General features: G+C 45.0%; 1 protein-coding gene and 1 long non-coding RNA gene across 3 annotated transcripts; one reads left to right on the plus strand and one right to left on the minus strand.

Moving 5' to 3' along the window:
- The first annotated feature begins 257 nt into the window (after positions 1-257).
- Positions 258-20,724, plus strand: pitpnm2 (phosphatidylinositol transfer protein, membrane-associated 2). 2 transcript variants are annotated; one of them, XM_086096042.1, is made up of 27 exons: positions 258-536; positions 6,153-6,291; positions 8,943-9,157; positions 9,348-9,469; positions 9,527-9,760; positions 10,361-10,705; positions 11,195-11,290; positions 11,379-11,483; positions 11,559-11,623; positions 11,747-11,831; positions 11,940-12,093; positions 12,886-13,075; positions 13,221-13,340; positions 13,423-13,643; positions 14,121-14,296; positions 14,461-14,631; positions 14,737-14,853; positions 15,037-15,198; positions 15,262-15,477; positions 15,854-16,002; positions 16,184-16,300; positions 16,363-16,479; positions 16,554-16,702; positions 17,004-17,153; positions 17,519-17,702; positions 17,818-17,946; positions 18,094-20,724. In XM_086096042.1, the coding sequence occupies exons 2-27, from the start codon at positions 6,214-6,216 to the stop codon at positions 18,463-18,465; spliced, it is 4,239 nt and encodes a 1,412-aa protein (XP_085952168.1). In that variant the 5' UTR covers positions 258-536; positions 6,153-6,213; the 3' UTR covers positions 18,466-20,724. The 2 variants fall into 2 exon arrangements, with proteins under 2 accessions (XP_085952168.1, XP_085952169.1); XM_086096043.1 differs by lacking the exon at positions 15,262-15,477 and having other exon boundaries at positions 259-536.
- On the minus strand, positions 12,520-19,794 carry LOC147161575 (uncharacterized). The gene is made up of 3 exons (XR_015097203.1): positions 17,541-19,794; positions 13,204-13,683; positions 12,520-13,122 (listed from the first exon to the last, which is right to left on the minus strand). It is a non-coding gene; the product is annotated as an uncharacterized LOC147161575 (long non-coding RNA).
- Positions 20,725-20,978: the final 254 nt, after the last annotated feature.

Here is a 20,978-nt window from a genome sequence, read left to right on the forward strand (position 1 = left end):
TCCTTTGACCAACCAATCAGAGATTCAAAAAAACAAACGATGACGTCATTTGTAAAGCGCTCAATGGCGGAAATTTAAACCTGATTTTTTTTTAAAGTCAATATCTACTGAATAACTTTGTAACACATCGATTCTGTGTTCTATGTCATAGAAGCTGTCATTTGATAAGCCCCCCAGAAATGTACTCAGGGACGTGCTTGCAATGCCTCAGTATCACGCTAGAGGTCACCATTTCCTCTTTTTCACCTGCTCTGTGATGTCAGCGCCAACCTGAAACTGACGTCACGGACAGACAGACGGACGGAGAACACCAGAGTCAGACGACGACACCCCAGAGCGTAAGATGGGGCGCACCGAGGGGACGTGCGACGTCCTGTGAGAGGCCAGTCCAGAGGACGGAAAATCCTTTCAACTCCCGGACGTCGAACCTCCGCGTAGCCGACGTCGGCGAGCCGCCATGCCGCACCACCACCGCCGCCGCCGCGGCGGGGAGAAGACAGCCGGAGATTGACCATCGCCGGCCGGCCGAGCCTCAGGTGAGCACCGCCGCCCGAATCCATGGATGGATGCAAGAGTGACGCATGACGTCAACAATTTGGGCAAAAAGCACATTCATGCAAAAACACGTACACACAAATACACACAAACACGAAACAGTCAGACGCAGTGAAAAGCCCATCCAAACACACACGCGCACGCACGCACGTTCGCATTAAACCACATACACGCACGACACATGCATTCACAAATATGAATTTATGCACAATACAAACACAAAGATACGCATGTATGCAAAAATACACGCACACACAGGCACGTGCACTCTTGCAAATATATACAATCATAAACAAACACACGTACAATTTTAATGTACACACACAACCACAATACATACAAATAACAACGCGAAGCGATCGAGCGCCACACGTCGGGAAAAACTGCGACCCAAGTGTCATGTTTTGAAGTGTACTGTATTATTTGTTATTGAACCACGAAAACATGGCGCGATTGTCCCAAAGAGAGGGAATGGTCAAGAATAATGAAAGTGTGTGGATAGTTTTTGAAGAATCGGCGCACCTTTCATCGCCATCATATGTGCATTTTGGTGACGGAGACTCTCCACGCTTTGCTTTTTGGTCACAGATACAGTACATATGAAATTATAAAAATGCTTAAGTATTAGTCGCTAGTTAAGTAGTATTAGAAAAGGCAACATGTATCCTGTTAATACTGTTTCAGCGTTTGTCAGCATGCTAGCAGTTAGCTCGAGCGGCGGCCTGGCTAACAGATGAACTGGCGTCAAATCACATCGTGGTAAGAAAACGATCCCCTTGCGTGTTAGCATGCTGGAATGCTAACAGTGAGCCCGGATGCTAACAATCTATAGCATCTTCTCGAGATGTCCGATGACGTCGCCCCGGAATAAGAATTGCGGAACGGTCATGTGCTAGCATGCTAGCAGTTAGCCGGCGCGCTGTTTTAATGATGTGCGGCTTATCTTCATTTCTTGGTGTGATGCCAACCAGAGAAGAAGACGGAGCCTGGCAGGATGTGATTACGGGGCCCAAAGATTGTGTTTGGGCTAATGAATGCTGTTAGGAAGTAGCCACAGCAGAAAGAATGAGTCACACTATTGATTACTATTACCACACGCACACTCCTTTCCTCATGTTCGTGTGAGCCGCATGCATATCAATAGCAGTACAGTAATGATGATGTGTGTGTGTGTGTGTTCGGGGGGGGGGTTAATGCGGGGGTGAGCCTGTCACGGGTTGCTACGTCACTAGACGCTATTTTTAGTTGGGTAAACACAGCATGTCAATGAACAGTGCGAATAGACACACACACACACACGACCTTTGAGGATTCTCGTAAATGGCGGACTTTATTGCAGTTGAATTAGGATTTTTTTTTTTTACTACAACTTCATTTTTTGTTAAGGAGTTATTTTTATTTTTATGAAATGACACATGTATTTTCAATACATTTTGATTAGATTTTTTTAGATTGTTCCACTTCAATTTCAACTTCATAATTTTTAAATGATGATTTTACTCTTGTTAAATGACAAGTTGCATTTAAAAAAATTGTTCTTGATGACTTTATAATAATTATTTATTTAAAATTTAGTTCTTGATGACTTTATAGTTGGTAACTATGTTGGTTGATTTTTGTTCAAGTTGTCATTATTTTATACTTGTTGAATAAAAACTTTCAATTATTTTCTCCTAAAATGACAACCGCATTATTAGAAAATTATGGACTTTAGTGTTGGTAAGTTACAACATTATTCTTGGTAAATTGCGATTATTCTTGTTAAACGACGACATTATTTTGTTAAGTGGCCATTTTATTTTTACAGTTTTGTTCTTGTTCAATAGTTTTGTTGTGGTGAAATGGCAAGCAACTGTTGTCAGAATGGAATTTGTCTTGTTTTTGTGGTGTTTGGTTGCATTCAGCGTAATGAAGACGAGTCAGGTGAGGCCTGAGGACGCTTTTGTTGGCGCCGCCGTTACTCAAAAGTCATTCGTGCTTTAGTTACACCGTGGACTGGCCCCACCACGTCCGGGGCCACCATTTCATTCCAAATGTTATTTTTAAGTTTTACATTTTGAAATTGAACAAATGACATTTTTGTGCTAACAATTTTTAAACTATTTTCACTTTTTTTTTTAATGTTTTTTTTTTTTTTTACGATTTTGTGTTGATACAATTTTTGTGGATTTTAGGTTAAATTTAAAATTTTCACTTTTAGATTTTACTTAATGTTTTTTTTTTTTTTTGGGATTTTAGTGTCACATTTAAAAAAAATTCAATTTGTTCATATTTTTACACATTTCCCCCATTTTTTGGGGACCTTGTTAACTATTTAATTAATGTATTTTTTTATTGTTTCACTGGTTTTGCAATCTTGTCACAATTATTACTTTACTATTATTGTTACTTTAACTTCCTTGTTTTTTTAAATTTGTACTAATTTTGATGATCAATATGATTAACTGCTTTCCATCCTTTTTTTTTGTTTTATGATTATATTTGACACATTTTACACTACAGTATTATGATTTTATGGAATTATTTTTATGTATGTTTTTCCCTCCACAATATTATATTATTGATACATTTTATTAATCAATATTGACAATTTTTCCATATTTAAAATGATTTATTTTGCAGTATTTCCTGACTCTTTCTCCTAGTGGAATTAAAATTTCAGTATTGGAGAAGCGTGACGGTGAACCCCCACCATGCCCCCCCCCTCCCCCGTAGAGCTAAAAATAGCCTTTCTCTGTGTCGTCACATGAGGGGGGTTGTCGCTATAGCCTCGGGTGCATCGGCATCCCGCCTGTCTCTTGTCAAATGTCAGCCAGAACACTTTGACCTCTCCGGGACGGCCGCTCAGGTCAGTGGCGTCTTGTTTTTTGGAATGACATCATTTGTGGCACGGGGTATTGTTGCCCACTAAAGCTTGAGGATGGGATGGCGCTACGCGGGATTGTATTGTTCTCCTCAAAGCATGGACCAGGAAAATTGGGATTTTATTGATTCTATTTATTCGCAAATAAATGGAAATTCGGAGAATAAATTCCCAATTTCAATAGAATAAAGTGTCAATATTCTGCAAAAATATTCCGTTTGTCGTTCACAAAGTAAAATATAAAAGTCAGGGTGTTTTGTGTTTTCTTATTTTAAGGGCAGCTGTCTTTGAAAAAGGAGTGTGTGTGTGTGTGTGTGTGTGTGTGTGTGTGTGTGTGTGTGTGTGTAAAGGTGTTAACGACATTATGACAAACGAGGCCGCAACAGAAACACATGTTGACGTGTGGACAGCTTGATTGTGTTAGCGCGTGCGTCTGGCCATGATAATGGCGAGTGTGTGTGTGCAAGCAGGGCGGAGCAGCCATCAACAAGTCATGGATTACATTTGATGGGTGTGCTTGAGCACTAAACATGCACATATACATGCCACACACACGCGCGCACACACAAAGTACCAACTTGATGTCGCAACATGAAGACGGTGGCATCATGCAACAGGAAGGTGTCACATACACACGTGCACAAAGCTCATTGTCATGCACAGTCGGCTGTGTGCGTGTGTGTGCGTGTGTGTGTGTGTGTGTGTGTGAGACACCTTCCTGTTGTGCCATAGCAACTTCATCATTCTTCAAACTTTATTCTCTTAATATTATTCATTATAACACACAATAGAAGATAAATGTGCACTTTCTGCCTTTTTTTTCTTCTAATATTGCAATTTTACCATATTAAACGGCGTACAATTATGACAAGGGTACTGGGAATAACTTTCCATAATTAAAAATACAAAAAATATATATTTTTAAATTGTCACGTTTTGGCACAGACACAAAAAAAAAGCGTATGAAAATGTGTCAAGAAATGAGCACGTCATGACTTCATTTCAATGTCCATGCATTACATTTGATGGGATCGTCGCCCCTACCAACATGGCCGACGCGTGGGCACGGCGGTGAGCCGGGCTTGTTACGGCGCGCATGCGTATCCCGTCTTCATAACTGTGGCGTCTCCGTCTTATAGGCGCTAAAAAAAGGCGGCTCGAACGCTGTTGTGCCGCGGCTTCTCGAATAAGCTAAACTCGTGACAAGTATCATTAAAAGAAGTAAAATAAAAATCCTTTATAATTGTGTTCCCAGTTCATTTGAAAACAGTCCGGCCGTGCATGAACTCGATTCGCCAACACAAACGGGAGGGGGGGGGGGGTGGGGGGGGGGAGCAGGAGGCCGCGGCCCCGACTCGCTGCATCACAACAAATGTCCACAAATCAGGCGAAGGCCTCGTACGTTTCCATGGCAACAGAGCCTGAGTGAGTGTGTGTGGGGGGGGGGGGGGGGGTAGAGATAGACGCCAGCAGCTTCTAGGTATTACATTGCTGAGAAACGAGGAGGAGGAGGAGGAAGAAGAGGGCGGGATGCGGCCCGACATCGGGACCGGGGATGTTTGCCGGCGCGCTGAGGCGACACGGCGGCACAGGGGGGGTTGCCGTGCAAAGGTGCGAGTAGTACGTGCAATGCTTTTTAACAGTGGACAGCCGCGTGCGCGTGTGTGCAAGAGTTGTGCACGTGTCTATGTGTGCGTATTTGTGTGGGTTAAATTGCGTGTTTGTAACTTTGTGTCTGCGTTAGTGTTTGTCTGCGAATTTTTGTTTATTTGTATGAAAATGCTATGTTTTTAGCATTTCGCTTATGACTTTGCAGTCATGGACTCACTATTGGGAGAAGTGAAGCCACTGGCGGCCATCTTGTGTTGCCAACCACTTATCCCGCCAAATTTGAATACTCTGCGGTGAAAATGAGCACGTAGGACATATTGTTTTAAAAAGAAGCGTTATATGTACATTTCATCGCTAAGAAAAATACTTTAAATGTTCTCTTCTAAGGTGCTACTTACTCAAAGATCGGGGGAAAAAATTGCCATGAAATGTAAATCTAACCTCTGAGTCACAATTCACGATATTGAGACTCCGAATGGGTCGACGCAGTCAGTGAAGTTTGCTCTCATGACTGCATACAAGGATCCTAACGTCAAACGCACGCCGATTAACAGTGTTTTCAGTGGAAAAAAATAAATAAATAAGAGAAGTTGTCAGTAACAGTGGCAACGTAAGATGGCCTTCATATGTAAGTCTGCGTCTGCATACGTTTGAAGGACATCTCAGTGAAAAGTTGCACAATTCAGTTTGCACTTTAACCAGTGTCAAGATTTCACCCGGCAACAAAAAAACGTGAGCTGACGGTCCATGAAAAGTGACGTCGGTCGTTTGGTTCGAACATTTATGGACTCCTTTTTTCCCCCCTTGACCGAATTCGGCCTCCCAGTTTGATTTCCCACACTTGCGCCGCTGCTCTTGAACGTAACGTGGCGAGCTTCGTCGTGGGAAGAAGCGTGTGCTTGTACAAGTGTGTGTTTGTGTGTCTTTTTTTTTTTAAAGCCGGGGTCAGATCGTCGCTCGGGGACGAGAGCGGGAGCGGCCCGCTGGAGGATTTAGGTTGCCGGGGGATTTGCGCTCTGAGGATTACCTTGTAATAGATCCGCAGGAGGACGCGCACAGGAAGTACGGCGCGAAGGACTCTGCATGGCGCCTCCGACCGACCGTCCTTTCGTCTCGCCCGCAGGCGCCTACGATGACTCGGGTCCCGTTTTTCCTGACGCGCTGACCGTGGTCCGGCTGCCGCCATGCTGATCAAGGAGTACCGCATCCCCATGCCCATGAGCGTGGACGAGTACCGCATCGCTCAGCTCTACATGATACAGGTCAGCGCACAATTAACGTCAACTGGGAAGCATATTTACATCATGTTCTGTAGTTGAGTCATATTTCATGTCGATACGCATAAAGTACAAGACGGTTGGTCCGGGCCAGGCCAGCTGATATGTATTTTTTGAGGCTGGTGCCGATTTCATTACTTGGCTGAATAAAATCCAGATAACCGATAAATCGGCCGATTAACACAGCCATTTTTACTGAAGCAACCCCTCTTCGCTCCCGGCTGTTTTACTGGATTTTGATTGATTTTGCAAGGCCCACAGAATATTCTGTTCTATTGCTATAAAAACATGGAACCTACCAAAAGAAAGATTAGTCTCTTCTTTCATCTGATAAAAGTTTCAGTATTGCAGCCATTAGCATTAGAATATAGCTAAGTTTTATCATTATTCACAAATGTGTGGGTAAATGAGCTTTTTTTTCAACATGGCCCTGGTTGATCTCTTTTGCTCTGATGCCCCCTGCTGGCCGTTTTTGCAATAACTACAATTTCTTCAACCATTCTCTGCAGTTGAGAGGCTGCATCAAAGCCTTTTGTATGCTCCAGCATAAAAAACAACAACATATAAATACGTTTTTGGGACACTTAAAACATTTAAAATAGAATGTATCATACGTTTTTGGGAGCAAATGAGTCCATTTCAAAATATGTGAAGAAAAAAAGAATTTATCGGTTCATAATTTAATCGGTAGAGAATTTGCAGATTTTTTTATTTAATTTTTTGGGCAGAAGGCATGTTTGAATGTCATTATCTTTGCCTTATGCTAAAATATGTTAATGTGATTCTTTTTTAATTGGCCACAATAATCAGATGATTTTTATTTAAAAATAATTTTAACCGATTTTAAAAGAGCTAATTTTGTCAGTTGACCGAATTAGTCGGGCCCTAGCATCATAGCTACATCATATTTAATGCACAAATAGGTCTCACGATCGTTTGGCCCTTTAACTGTTGTTTTTACAATTATTGACCAAAAATATAAAGTGTTGGAGATAAAAAAAAAAAAAAAAAAGTACATAAATACAAAACAAATTAGGCAACGAGTCATCATACCACCCAAATTACATGAATATACATTTCGTTAGCAACACACTCAGCGTTAAAATAAACCTTAAATTCATGTACTGTATATACTTGGACACATCTGCGCATATGGGAGGATAACGAAGGAAAAAATTCACATGAAAATCATTCCGTCAGCTGTGAATGTCAGTATCAGTGGCAGGTATTGGCAACCATCGCAAGAAGCCACGACATCGATCATATCAGACCAATAACGATACCCGCTATCAGTACTCGCCATGTATCATAATTAAGATACTTTTAATGTACCATCTTGTCATCATATTTAATTTTCCAAATGTTTTATGGAAGTAAAGTGCAGGCAATGTGTTTACAGGGTGTGTGCGTGTAGTAATTAGTGTCTCAGTGCAGAATTAAATAAGCCCCCCCCCCCCGTCGTCCCCTCCCCCTTTTCCGGCCCAGCGTCACAGCCGTGTGCCGGTTGCCCCGGTAACGGGTGACATCAGCGCACCATCATTCGTCTGCCGAGTCCATGTTGCCATGACAACATGCCGGCCAGGTTGCTGTCATCTCAGACTGGGTTAAAAAAAACAACACACACACACACAAAAAAAACGAAGCTCTGGCTTTAGCGGATCCGAACGCAGCCACCATCTGCTGCCTGCCTTCGGAGCGCGGTCGGGGGGGGGGAATTCTACTTCCTGTCCGGCGTTAACAACTGGGATGCATTGCGGTATTCATATGCCAGGGCATCATACCAAAAAAAAAAAAAAAAGCCAGTCTAATAATGTCACGTGCAAAGTCCAATTTTTGGCTGGCCGTTATGTTTTGGGCTAAATGTGTTATTTTATTAAATAATGACTTATAATAAATGGGGGAAAAAAGTATTTATTGTACTAATGTAAAAAAAAAGAAGAAAGAATTTATATACAAACACTTTTAAATACTGTATACCTTTACAATTGCTATTTATTGTATTAACAAATATGTTACTTGTTTTATTGTATTGTTTACCTAAAATAAAACAAATGCAATAAGTAATATTAGTCATATAAACAATTTCAAATAAAAAATGCGTAATGTTTTTTTTTACATTTTTTGTTTCATTTATTTATTATAAATGATTAAATGGAAAGTATTTACAATTAACATTTTATTTATTAAATAAACTGGCTACAATTAAAAAGTATAATACACATTTTTATTAATTTATTTTATACTAAAATATTTATTAAATAATATAAGAGTAAAAAAAAAACTTATACATTTAACTTTTATCTATATAAAACAAATAACTTGACATTTATAATTATATTAATTATTGTAAATAATTAAATAAAAATAGATGTACATTGAAAATGTATTTTTTATTAAACGTGTTAATTTGTATAATGTAATACATTTATTTAATGTAATAAATAAAAAATTATAAAATACAAGGAAATGCATTTAATATTTATTTATTTAAATAATTGATTCATGTATTTATTGTAAACAAATCATAGATTTAGTAAAACACAAAAATACATTTATTAATTGTGAATAATAAAATAAAAAACAAATGCCTTTGCATTCTCTGTAATTAACAAATGAGTTTCTGTTGCGATTGTCAGAAAAAGAGCCGCGAGGAGAGCTGCGGCGAGGGCAGCGGCGTGGAGATCCTGGAGAACAAACCGTACCAGGACGGGCCCGGGGGCTCGGGTCAGTACACCCGCAAGGTTTACCACATCGGCAAGCACATCCCGTCCTGGTTTTGCTCCATCCTGCCGCAGGCCGCCCTGCGTGTGGAGGAGGAGTCGTGGAACGCCTACCCTTACACGCGCACCAGGTGACGCCACGGTTTTCGGCATCTACCGTTTCCCCCCCCACCTCCCTTATGTTTTTCTTTTTCATTGAAGAAAACATGGAGTGCTGTCTGGTGACCCGTCGGGGTCCTTTTCTGATCTCAAGTGTTTCCTTGACCAATGGTGACGACTTGCTGAAAACCCCTTAAACAGCCAGCTCTCGTTATGCCGCAGGTACACGTGTCCGTTCGTGGAGAAGTTTTCTATAGACATCGAGACATACTACATGCCCGACACCGGCGACCAATTGGATGTCTTCAATCTGTCCTCCGCCGAGAAGAGACAAAGGACAGTCGGTAAGTGGCAAATGTTGCCGCACGTCCGTATGAAGTCGCTCACCGACGTCCCCGCAGACCCCATCGACATCGTCAAGGACTACATCGCGCCCCACGAGTACCTGGCGGAGGAAGACCCCCGACTGTACCAATCGCTCAAGACCAGGCGAGGCCCGCTGTCCGAAGACTGGATCGAGGAGATCAACCGGAGTCCCGGCGACCGCTCGGTCATGTGCGCCTACAAGCTGTGCAAAGTGGAGTTCCGGTACTGGGGCATGCAGTCCAAGATCGAGCGCTTCATCCACGACGTCGGTAGGACGGAATATACTTCTTCGGAGGACACTTTTGTGGGCGGGTTTATGTCCTACAATTATCGTGCTTCTACTCTAGCGGGAGCAAGAGATCTGCCGGTTGAGTAGAAGCACCTGTGGATGAAGCCAAACTGTGTCAAGGTTTTTTGCTTTCTGTACCTGGATTTGACACCCCTGCTTCTGCCACGATTTATCATTAAGTAGTGGTAAAAACAACCCGGATTTCAGCCCTATTGGGTCTAAAAAAACATTAAAGAGTCATGCAGCACTTTTAATTAAGGCTCTCGCTCCCTCGCGGGTATCATTTCCAAGCTAATAGAGCAGCAGCTGCTCCATTTCTGGCACCAAACCGGACTCGCATTCTCTCTTAGGACCGTCTTTCATTCCACTGACTCGGCTTCTGCGTGTCCCCTTTGTCCCGTCAGCCTAAGTGAAATTGGCTCAAAGCATCTTGTAATTCCGAACCTTTTACAAGCGCCATTAATTACCCGGCCAGCAAAAAAAAATCTTCATTTGCCCAAGTGCCGCCGGCCGACGCGGGAGCGATGCCAAGCGAGATGGGACCAGCGTAATTAGACTTGTCGCCAATGCCCCCTCGCAGGTCTGCGCAAAGTGATGGTGCGAGCCCACCGCCAGGCGTGGTGCTGGCAGGACGAGTGGTACGGCCTCACCATCGAGGACATCCGGCAGCTGGAGCTGGAGACCCAGCTGGCCCTCGCCAAGAAGATGGCCCAGTACAGCCTCAGCGATGAGGGCGGCTCCGAGACGAACGGCTGCCCGGCCCCTCAGGACCAGGAGCGGGATCAGGAGCCGCGGGCCGCCGCCGGATCCGCCGTTGAGGCCGAGGCCGGCGGAGCGAACCCGGGAGTGCTGGACAACCGGGGGGAGCTAACCAAGCAGTGGTCCACGTCGTCCCGATCCTCCAACAGGTCGTCCAAGAGAGGAGGTACGCTGTTCCATCCTAATTCGGTTCAGTTCAGACTACTTACTTTTCTTTTTCTACAGCGGTCTATTTAGATAGCCGACTAGTCGGGCCTGAATTTGTTGCGCCTGCTGCTGGTTACTACCAGGTTAAAACTTATTTAGCTGATTTAGCTAACAGGGCTAAACTGATTGCTACAGCCCAAAATACTCTGTAGGCCTTGAAATAGTTAGCGTACGGATAGCATTTTAGCTAGCAAGATAACAACAGACGCTTACCTTGGAGTAGACAAAAATTAGCCTTCTTGTTTTTGAAGGATTCAAACGACTACATGGACGGATGCGTAGGTTTGTCCACAGCCTGATTTCCAGCGTAGACGTAGACTGATTTGCCGCTCTAAATCGTCAGTAAAGCGGCGATGTCATCGTTCAGCTCTCACGAACGCGTAGCGTGTTCGACGTTAGCGTGGCGCAGACGAAATGACGCCCGGCTGCTTCTTGCGTCTCCCCGCAGGAAGTCCTTCTCATCACAGCCTGAGCGAATGGAGGATGCAGAGCATCGCGCGAGAATCCGACGACAGCACCGACGACGAGTTTTTCGACGCGCATGGTGAAGTCCAGAGACACACACCTGCGACACACACACTCAAAGATGAAGGACAAGGTGACAACCTGACGGCGGTTGACGTGTTCTTCAGACAGTTTCTCTGACGGCGAGGAGGCCTTCCCCAAGGAGATCACCAAGTGGAGCTCCAACGACCTGATGGACAAAATGGAAACCATCGAGGTGGACGAGGTTCAAGGTAACGCGGTAACGCGGCGGCCATCTTGTCCATGATGTGCCTGCATCGCGTGTGACGTGGGCCTTTGCGTCGCAGAGTCGCTGTATCCCGAGTCGGGCGGGGAATTCGGCGTCATGACCAACGAGGAGACGCACGCCGAGGTGTCCTTTACGCCCTTCTCATGATACCTAATGAAACTCTCTAGCTTTCACAAACAACCCAGGCTAAACTTAGCTCCTCCCCATATGACCAAACTCAATGACAAATGGTTATGCCTCCCGCAGGTGTCCCAGCAATGTCTCCAGCCATCCAAAATCCACGTGCTGATTCTGGTCCTGCATGGGGGAAACATTCTGGACACGGGCTCGGGTACAACATGGACTAGCATTGATAAACTGTTTGGCGTTTTGCTAGCAGCCTTGAAGGGAAAGTTAAGTGGTTGCTCTAAATAGACGACATGTGTGTGTGTGCGTGCAGGCGAACAGAACAGCAAGCAAGGTGACGTCAACACGCTGAGCGGCGCCTTCGAGACGGTGATGAGGGTTCACTACCCGGCGGCGCTGGGCCGCATCGCCATCCGCACGGTTCCGTGTCCCGCTGTTTGCGTGGAAGCCTTTTCGCTGGTGTCCAAGTGAGTTGTGGGTCTCTATGCAATGTTTTTCCAGCTGAAAAGAAATGGAGGTGGCTCCACCTCCTAATTTCGGGCCACCTCTGGATGAAAAACCTCTGAAATTATGAAAAGTGGTGAAAAATTGGTCATTTTCTTTCCAAACAAAAGAAATACTGTACATTTTCTACTCCCACAAAGTTGTAAAATTTTTCAGAAACAAAGAAAAAACGTTTTTTTTGTCAAAACTTTTTTTCCCTCCCAAGGGAAGTTGAATATTTTTTTCTGAAAAAAAAAAAGCCGCAAGACTTTTGCAAGAAACATTTTGTGTTTAGGAGCCACATATTATTTTTGCCTTACATTTGGAAGAAGGTTATTTTCTTAAGTTGGTCTTTAAAATATATAAATAAATAATAATAATTAGTTTTGGGTTTTTTTGCAAGAAAAAAATGTCGTGTTGTGCATTTTTTCCTATATTTTTTACGTTTTCCAAGAAAAAAATCGTCTTTGTCCAAAAAAGAAAAAAAAAGAGAAAATTTTCGGAGAAAAAAATAGTTGCATGTTTTGTTTCCAACAAAAAAAGTTCTCTGAGGAAAAAAACGAAACACTTTATTTACACTTTAGTAGAGGGGGGAAAAAAAGTTTAGTTTTTTTTCTTGGGGAGTTGTAAAATGTGGATTTTTTTTTCCCACATGGAAAAAAGTGTTTTCCCTTTAAAAGAAAAAAAGTTCAAATGATCTTAAATAGTATTGGGTGTCCTTTTAAACTGCAATTGCAAATTAACGGCAAACCCTGCTCCTTGTCCTCCCTCCACAGCTTGAGTCCGTACAGCTACGACGAGGGCTGCCTGTCGAGCAGTCAGGATCACATCCCGCTGGCCGCGCTGCCTCTCCTCGCCACGTCAGCACCGCAGTACCAGGACGCCGTGGCCGCCGTCATCCTCAGAGCCAATCAGGTGTACGCCGACTTCATCAGGTCGCTGGAAGGAGCCTCCTTCAATGGACAGGTCCGTTTTCAACAAGAAGTTGTGCGTTTTTTTCAGGGGAAATGGGTCTGTTATTTTGAGAGAAAAAAGTTTATTTTTGGAAAATTGCACAAAAAAAAAAATAATAATAAAAATACTTGCAAACTTGCATTGTTGTGTTTTCCAGGTGTGTGTGATTGGAGACTGCGTGGGAGGCATCCTGGGCTTTGATGCTCTCTGCAGTAGTTCTGTTTTGGTGTTGGAAAGTCCAAACAGTAGCAGGCGGGGCAGCGCCATCAGCGTGCAGGTAGCACCCGTCATCTCCATACCTACACGGTTAGCTTAGCAAGTTAGCATTAAAGCTAACGGCACGCGTTCCGTCCGCGAAGGACACGGAGCTGCTTTCTCCCGGCATCGTCATCAACAGCGCGTCGCCGTCATCGCCGTCATCGCCGTCCCTGGAAGGAAGTCGCCACCTGAGCCGGAGTAACATCGACATCCCTCGATGCTCGGGTCCCGACGACCCCAAGAAGCAGCTGCCGCGCAAACGCAGCGACTCCTCCACCTACGAGTTTGACACCATCAAGCATCATCACGCCTTCTTATCCAGGTAAGGCACATTGACGGTTTTAGCGGTTTTTGTGCATTTTCTGAAAAAAAAAGTGGGGTGGGGGGGCAATTTTCCAAGATTTTTTTTTTTATGGAAATGTAAAGCTGCACGAGAGGAACAAAGTTGTTTATTAACTTGCCAAGAAAATAATGTGCTTTCACCCCTAAAAGAAGTTGTGTTTTTTCATTGTATTTTTTTTTAACAGGAAAAAAACTTGTTAACGTTTTTTTTTTCAGATTAAAAGCGTGTTGGTTTTTCTGAGGAAAACTTTTCCTGTTTTCATGGTTCAAAAAGAAAAATTGTGCAATTTAAAATGTCCCCTGAAAAAAAAAAAGCTGCACACATTTAATAGAGAATATAGTTGTCTTTTCCGAATTTTTGTGTGGAGTCTTGTCCATATCAATGCTGTCACTGTTTTCAGCCGATTAATTAGTTAGCTGGATGAATACATTTTGTTCTGTGTTGTTTTGAGTGCAGCCTGCACTCCAGCGTGATCCACGCAGAGTCCTGCTCTCGCCGCTCCAGCAGCAGCACCATGCTGGATGGAGGCTCCCTGGGAAAGTTTGACTTTGAGGTGACAGACTTCTTCCTGTTCGGATCTCCTCTGGGCCTGGTACTCGCCCTCAGGAAGACGGTGGTGCCTTTGTTGGACGGTGAGGACGCAATCTTACCAATTCAATTTTCACAACCTCTCATTGACTGGGTGTTAAACTCATGTCAAGGCAACAGGTGGCGCTACTAAGCCTATCCATAAGGTCTTTGTAGTGAATGCAATTGGGGTGACCATGCTGGTGTTTTGTCTTCTGGGTGCGTTCAGTGACGGCACTGCGTCCGGCCTGCCAGCAGGTGTACAACCTGTTTCACCCAGCAGACCCATCGGCCTCGCGCCTGGAGCCTCTCCTGGACAAACGCTTCCACGTGCTGCCCCCCTTCAGCGTCCCCCGCTATCAGTGCTTTCCCCTTGGGGACGGACACTCGGCGCTCCTGGGTGGGCACACACACTATGGCTGTATTAATCCTTAGTGTTTAGGTCCAATTTGACCTTGTTTATGGCCGTGAGTTTCCTTTTCTAATGACAATTTTGTCCCTCCAGTGGAGACGATGCAAAGCAACCCTCAGCTGCTGATGGAGCCGACACTCCATCGCAGTCAGGAGACTGGCGTGAATGAGACCTGCATCCCCGTGCCCGTCCTCAACTGGCCGTCCTCCGGTGAGCACCCACCGCCTCCTCCCAGTGTCATGTTGGCCCGTGTTTCCTAACCTTTTATCAAGCCACAACTGACCTGTGCATCCACTTTTTGACGCTGTGCCAAGAGATTTGCAAGTAAAATATGGGAATCGGAAAACCTGGACCTCACAGTTTAGTTTGGATGCCTGCGTTGTTTCTCCACAGCAGACAGCAGCGCTCACATTTCAGTGGACACTGCGTACCCGCCCCCGTCCACGTCTCCTGGGGTACCGCACATCCGTTGCCACCGCCGAGCGAGCGAGGCCAGCCTGGCGAGCCAGGTGTCGGGCTTGGCAGACTCCTACGCCGCCTCCAACATCGCCAACAGTAAGTCGGCCTCCGCACTTTGCTCGGGACGCTCGCTTTTTTGATGCCTAAACGTCCTCTCAGCCGGCCGGGTGAAAAAAAGGCCCAGTCTTCTGTCCCAGCTGCCCATTACCTACCATAAACTCGCCTCCCGGACACCGTCGTTGCGCTCGTGCAGGAAAACCTGGCAGGTGATCCCGAGAGCCGCCGAGTCGGAGCTCAGCTCGGATGCCGGCTCGGATAGCGCCACTGACATCGCAGACGTCACCTCACCCGGGGCACTAAAGAACTTGGAGCAAGGTACCCTGGGATGTGTAGTGTGAGGACACGAGCTCCTTCCTCGACCCCCTGAGCTGTCCTCTTCCTCTTCTGATAGTCTTCCTCAATAGGCGAGGCTACACCTGCCGTCCTTTGGTGCCGGACTCGGCCATGACCCGTTCATCCAATCTCTAGTTTGATTGTGACTTTCTGTCTCTAGCGTTCCTCTCTTTGTCTTATTAGGCAGGAATTGAAAAGTCACTTTTCCACTAAGTCCTCTCCATAATCCAGTGATTCCAACAAGTCCTGAGCATCAATCGTAAAAACTGCGCTCTGAACAGGACTGGACTTGTTAGTGGAAACATGGCTTAAAAGTACGCTTGTATGTTTCCAACATCATCTCATTGGACTCTTGCAGTTGCATCCCGCTGGTGGGGCAGCAAGCGGATGGACTACGCCCTCTACTGCCCCAATGCCCTGACGGCGTTTCCCACCGTGGCCCTGCCGCACCTCTTCCATGCCTCGTACTGGGAGTCCACAGACGTGGTGTCCTTCCTGCTCAGACAGGTTGGTCAGGTCTTCAACGTTAACCCGTATAGAGGTGCTGGGATATCTCCCCTATTGAAGGTCCCTCTTGGGGATCTTTCGACCCGAAAACACCTGCGTTCAATCTCAGTGCTACCTTCATAAAAACTGCTGGAAAAAAAATATCCCAGAATATTGCTAAGACGCCATCATGCCTGCACAGGTGATGAGGCATGAGAACTCCGGAATTCTGGAACTGAATGGTAAAGAAGTATCGGAGTTCACACCGTCCAAGCCCAGGGAGAAGTGGTTGCGCAAACGGACTCATGTCAAAATCCGGGTAAGTTTCTAATCAACTTTTGACCCAGGACAACCTATGGAATGTTTTCCCCCTTTTGTCAGAATGTGACGGCCAACCACCGCGCGAACGACGCCGTGTTCACGGAGGGCGGCGGCCAGACGGTGACCGGTCGCTTCATGTACGGCCCGCTGGACATGGTCACACTTACAGGAGAGAAGGTAAGCGCCAAACGTCCATGGCAGTGATCGCCCAAGATTCGCTGGATAATGCCGCGTTTTTTGTGTTGCCGCAGATCGACGTTCACATCATGACGCAGCCCCCCTCGGGCGAGTGGGTCTACTTCGATACGCAGCTCACCAACAGCAGCGGTCGCGTCTCGTACGCACTCCCCGACAACAAGCGACTGGGCATTGGGGTCTATCCCGTCAAAATGGTGGTCAGGTACGTTGAATGAGGAAGAAGGAATTTCCTCAACTGGTGGGGAGTCGTGGGGGTCAATTGTCCCCGGGTGGAATTCCTTGGTAACATGGAAAACACCCTGTTTGAGAGACAATGAATGCTAAGGAGCAGGCCTTGTCTGGTCAGAAGGCAATCAAAGAAATGACCTTCTCCTTTTGCAAAAGAAAAGTTTGGACTCAGTCTCTTGTTCTTGATCTTGTCTCCAAGAAAATGTTCTGCTTTTGACCCTGACAGAACTCGACTAACTTTCACATCAAATTCTTTTCATTTTTCCTTCGACAAGGGGCGACCACACGTTTGCCGACAGCTACCTCACCGTGGTTCCGCGCGGGACCGAATTTGTGGTGTTCAGCATCGACGGCTCGTTCGCCGCCAGCGTGTCCATCATGGGCAGCGACCCGAAGGTGCGAGCGGGAGCTGTGGATGTGGTCAGGTAAGGACTGTTGTCCTTTCCATTTCCGTTTTGTTCAGTTGGATGATTACGATCCCTCAAAGGGAAATTTAGAACACAGCTTGCCGTATATTATTCAGACGTAGCCAAAAATCAGAGGATGGCAGTTTGGTTCCCATCCTGTCCATTTGTTATTTCCTTCCGTTTTGAAGAAAATAAAAAAAATAGATAAACCTTTTGCGGAATATAAGGCTAAGTTTTTTTTTCATTGTTTTAAATTCAGGTCAGGAATAGTCAACTTTTCCTGCCAACCCTGTTAAAACGGATCTTTGACGTCTATAGTCGTCAATGGCAGTGAAAAACTGAAAAGTAAAGCGTGTATGTTGACGTGCGCATGTGCGTGTTAGGTACTGGCAGGACCTGGGCTACCTGATCGTTTATGTGACGGGACGTCCCGACATGCAGAAGCAGCGCGTGGTGGCGTGGCTCTCGCAGCATAACTTCCCGCACGGCGTGGTCTCCTTCTGCGAGGGCCTGGTTCACGACCCGCTCCGCCACAAGGCCAACTTCCTCAAGTGCCTCGTCGGCGAGGTGGGCGACCATGGTTTGAGGACGTAGAAAATTAAGAAAAGAGGACGGAGAAAATTAAGAAAAGAAACCCTCTGAGAGGTTTTCTCCTCACTTAACTCTATCTCGATGCTCTCAGGCCCAGATGAGGATCTTTGCCGCCTATGGTTCCAGCAAGGACATTTCCGTGTACGCCAACGTTGGCCTACCACCGTCGCACATCTACATCGTGGGAAGACCCACAAAAAAGATGCAACACCAGTGTCAGGTATGATAATTAGGAAAAACGTTAAGTATTTATCCACCAGTCTTTCAAACAAACTATGGTCCCTCTTCCGTCGAGGCCTCCATGGGGGTCTAGAAACACTCCTGGAAGAGATATGATCTAAGTGACCATGATGGTTATCTATTGCAGTTCATTCCTGATGGCTACGCCTCCCACCTGTCCCAGCTGGAGTACAACCAGCGTTCCCGTCCCGCCAAGTCGGCCAGCGCCCGCATGGTCCTGCGCAAGGGCAGCTTCGGGCTGGGCGCCGCCTCGGGGGACTTCCTGCGCAAGCGCAACCACATGTTTCGCACCATTTCCTCGCAGCAGCCCGGGGGCCCGCCCTCCGGCTCGCCAAAGCCCCCGGGCCGAACGGAGCGAACGCAGAGCCAGTGCGAGGCGGAGCGCGGCATGACGGCGGCGGCTGCCACGGCGCAGCGGAGCATGAGCGTGGCGGCCGGATGTTGGGGACGCAGCGGAAGCACCAAGGAGGGAAGCGCGGGGTTATACGGCCACAAATAAGACGGTCCGAAACCGGCTGGAGCCACCGTGATCTCAAAGAAGGAGTGGACTCAACACGACTGCGTAGCATGACTCTTTTACACTAACATTTTTATATAGGCTAGGACAAGGAAGGTTTCAATCCATTCATGTAACAAGCCTTAAGCTAACATCATCATACACAACACAAACACACAGTATACATTTTATACTGTATAAAAGCAGACCAACCATTCAGTGTAACAACTCAGGTTCATTTCATATGACAAACATTGCCACTCTTCGTTTCCATTGGAAAGCAGTTGAGCATTTATTGCATTTCTTTTTGAGAAAGCTGTTTGTACTGTTTACTTTCCCAGGTTTTGCAGACTTGCGTTTGTTGTATTTTTCGGCTTGCCCTGATTGTCGGGCATGTAAGCAAAATGTTTCTGTCCAAACCTCGTTGTTCTTAACCAGCGCAAAAGCTTGTTTCAAAGGAAGCGCCCACCGTGCAGCTCCGATTATGGCCTTTTCACACTGCACTTAGCAACGTGCAGCACGCTGTCTACGAACCCATTCATTTTGTGTATGGCGGAGTGATTTCAGAGTGTTAACGACAATAGACCAGGAAAAGCCACCTTGTGGTTGGCTGCTTCGTAAGCATTTCCAAATATGGGCAAACTTGCACTGCAGTATCGGTACTTTATTTATTTTTATAGAACAGGCTTTGTTGATCACCAGAATTATTTTGTCACTTTGTGACCTTTAAAATTTCAGAAGCTGAAAAAAGCAAGTACTGATCAGCTGAAAATTACGCGATTGGATTGGTTTAATTGCTCACTACTATAAGGCCAAAAAGGGGCACTATGTTAGGAAAAAACATTACAATACCGAATAAATGCTCAAACTGCTTTCCAAACTTGTTTCCGCCGACCTACGAGACACACCATTGCCCCCAGTGTAACATACAGTATGCTTATTTATACATACAAGACTTCCATTTTCCTTCAGCGTGGCCAACAAGGCCTTAAGCATGTCACGTTCACAGCACTAAATCCTTTAGAGTGCTTAGCTTTGCAATACCTCTCATCAACCTGCTGGTGGCGCTGTAGTCCTCCTATGTACTGCTGCTGCTACTGCTGCTGCTGGGAGTTTCTACTTTTTGCTCCTTTTTCAAAATATTTACCGCTTGAATGTTTAACGTGTGTAATTTTCCAATCTTTTTCCACGTGGATTTTCGTGACAAGCTGGCACCATGACGTTTACATGCCTCGCCAATAGGGGGCAGCGTAGCAAAGTCATGTGATTTATCATCAGAAAAGATTACAAATTTCAATAATAGTTCATGCAAGGATAATATTGTCATATCGAGAAAATGGCACAAAGATTTGTTGGCATCACATATCAGATTTAGACACATTTCCGAAACTTGTGTCACGATGCTAGGTTGCTGTCTTAGCATCGCTACGTGAATTTTAAAATAAGCTAATCAAAATAAATGTCAAGAATCAAGGCAGCCAGCACTTAAAACTTCATACAAATTCACCCCGTTTACGTATTTGGCTCGGTTCTGCCGTTTTGCTTAGCAACATTGTCTAGACATGCTAACAATGGCAATTTTGGAGATTTGTTTGCCTCATACAGTACGTTGGATTTAGACCGCACTTCCGTGGCGATGTTTGTTCCTCAGTTTGGTTCCAAGGAGCAATGCGGCATTACAAATGGACCTGGTGCTAGCTTGTAACGACATGTATTAAAAGGCCTTAAAAGAATAAAAGGACGCTGTCGCTAACACTCCAGTGCAAAAGCCAAATGATCTTTTCACACTGTAGTTAATCAACTGCGTAACCTCCCTCGTTGAGAAAAACTACTTTAACTCTGTAGTGCATGTCTTATTTATTTATAGATTCCATTCATTTCAGGGGATTATAATTAATTATGTAAATGTGCCAAATAGTGGACAGTACATATTTATTGTTATTTTAGAAGGAAGGGGAGCGTTATTGTACAGTGTTATTGGACTTGGAAGAAAAAGTGATTAATGCTGCAAATGAAAGGAGGCGTCATTGTGGTCAAAAGAACTTGAATGTGTCACACGGTGTACATACTGTAAAGATGTAAAATGATGATGTACGGCTGACTTACCTGCTCCAGAGTTATTTGTTTACCTAAAAGATCACCATGTAACCACGCCATCCTTGCATTTCAGGTGAAATATATATATATTTGAAATATGTAGCATCCTGTTGTCAGTCGTCAAAGTCATTGGAGACACATGAGAATAAAACAAGGGTGGGAACATTTGTGAGCTTAATGGCCACATTTTGATTTTTTAAACATACATATGGGCTTGGTCATTTGAAGATTTTTTTTTTTTTTTACAAAAATAAATAAAATCGCAAAAATAATTTAGCCATAATCAGACAGGACAGGAGGCATCTAAAAAACATTAAAATACATAATAAAATCACTAAGTTCAACCACAGGACGTAGCTTTTTTTTATTATCATTATTATTGTTACTACAGCAAATGAAATTCACTGAGTGTGAAAGTT

This window comes from Leptonotus elevatus, chromosome 15 (assembly GCF_054856555.1).
Source record: "Leptonotus elevatus isolate MCC_2025b chromosome 15, RoL_Lele_1.0, whole genome shotgun sequence".
In the NCBI taxonomy this organism is placed as follows: domain Eukaryota; kingdom Metazoa; phylum Chordata; class Actinopteri; order Syngnathiformes; family Syngnathidae; genus Leptonotus; species Leptonotus elevatus.

Excerpts from the sequence above, each read along its gene's own strand:
- pitpnm2 (XM_086096042.1), top strand. The coding sequence starts at position 6,214 with ATGCTGATCAAGGAGTACCGCATCCCCATGCCCATGAGCGTGGACGAG. Across the intron at positions 6,292-8,942 it reads CTCAGCTCTACATGATACAG|AAAAAGAGCCGCGAGGAGAG; the intron begins GTCAGCGCACAA and ends TGCGATTGTCAG. Across the intron at positions 13,644-14,120 it reads CATCACGCCTTCTTATCCAG|CCTGCACTCCAGCGTGATCC; the intron begins GTAAGGCACATT and ends TTTTGAGTGCAG.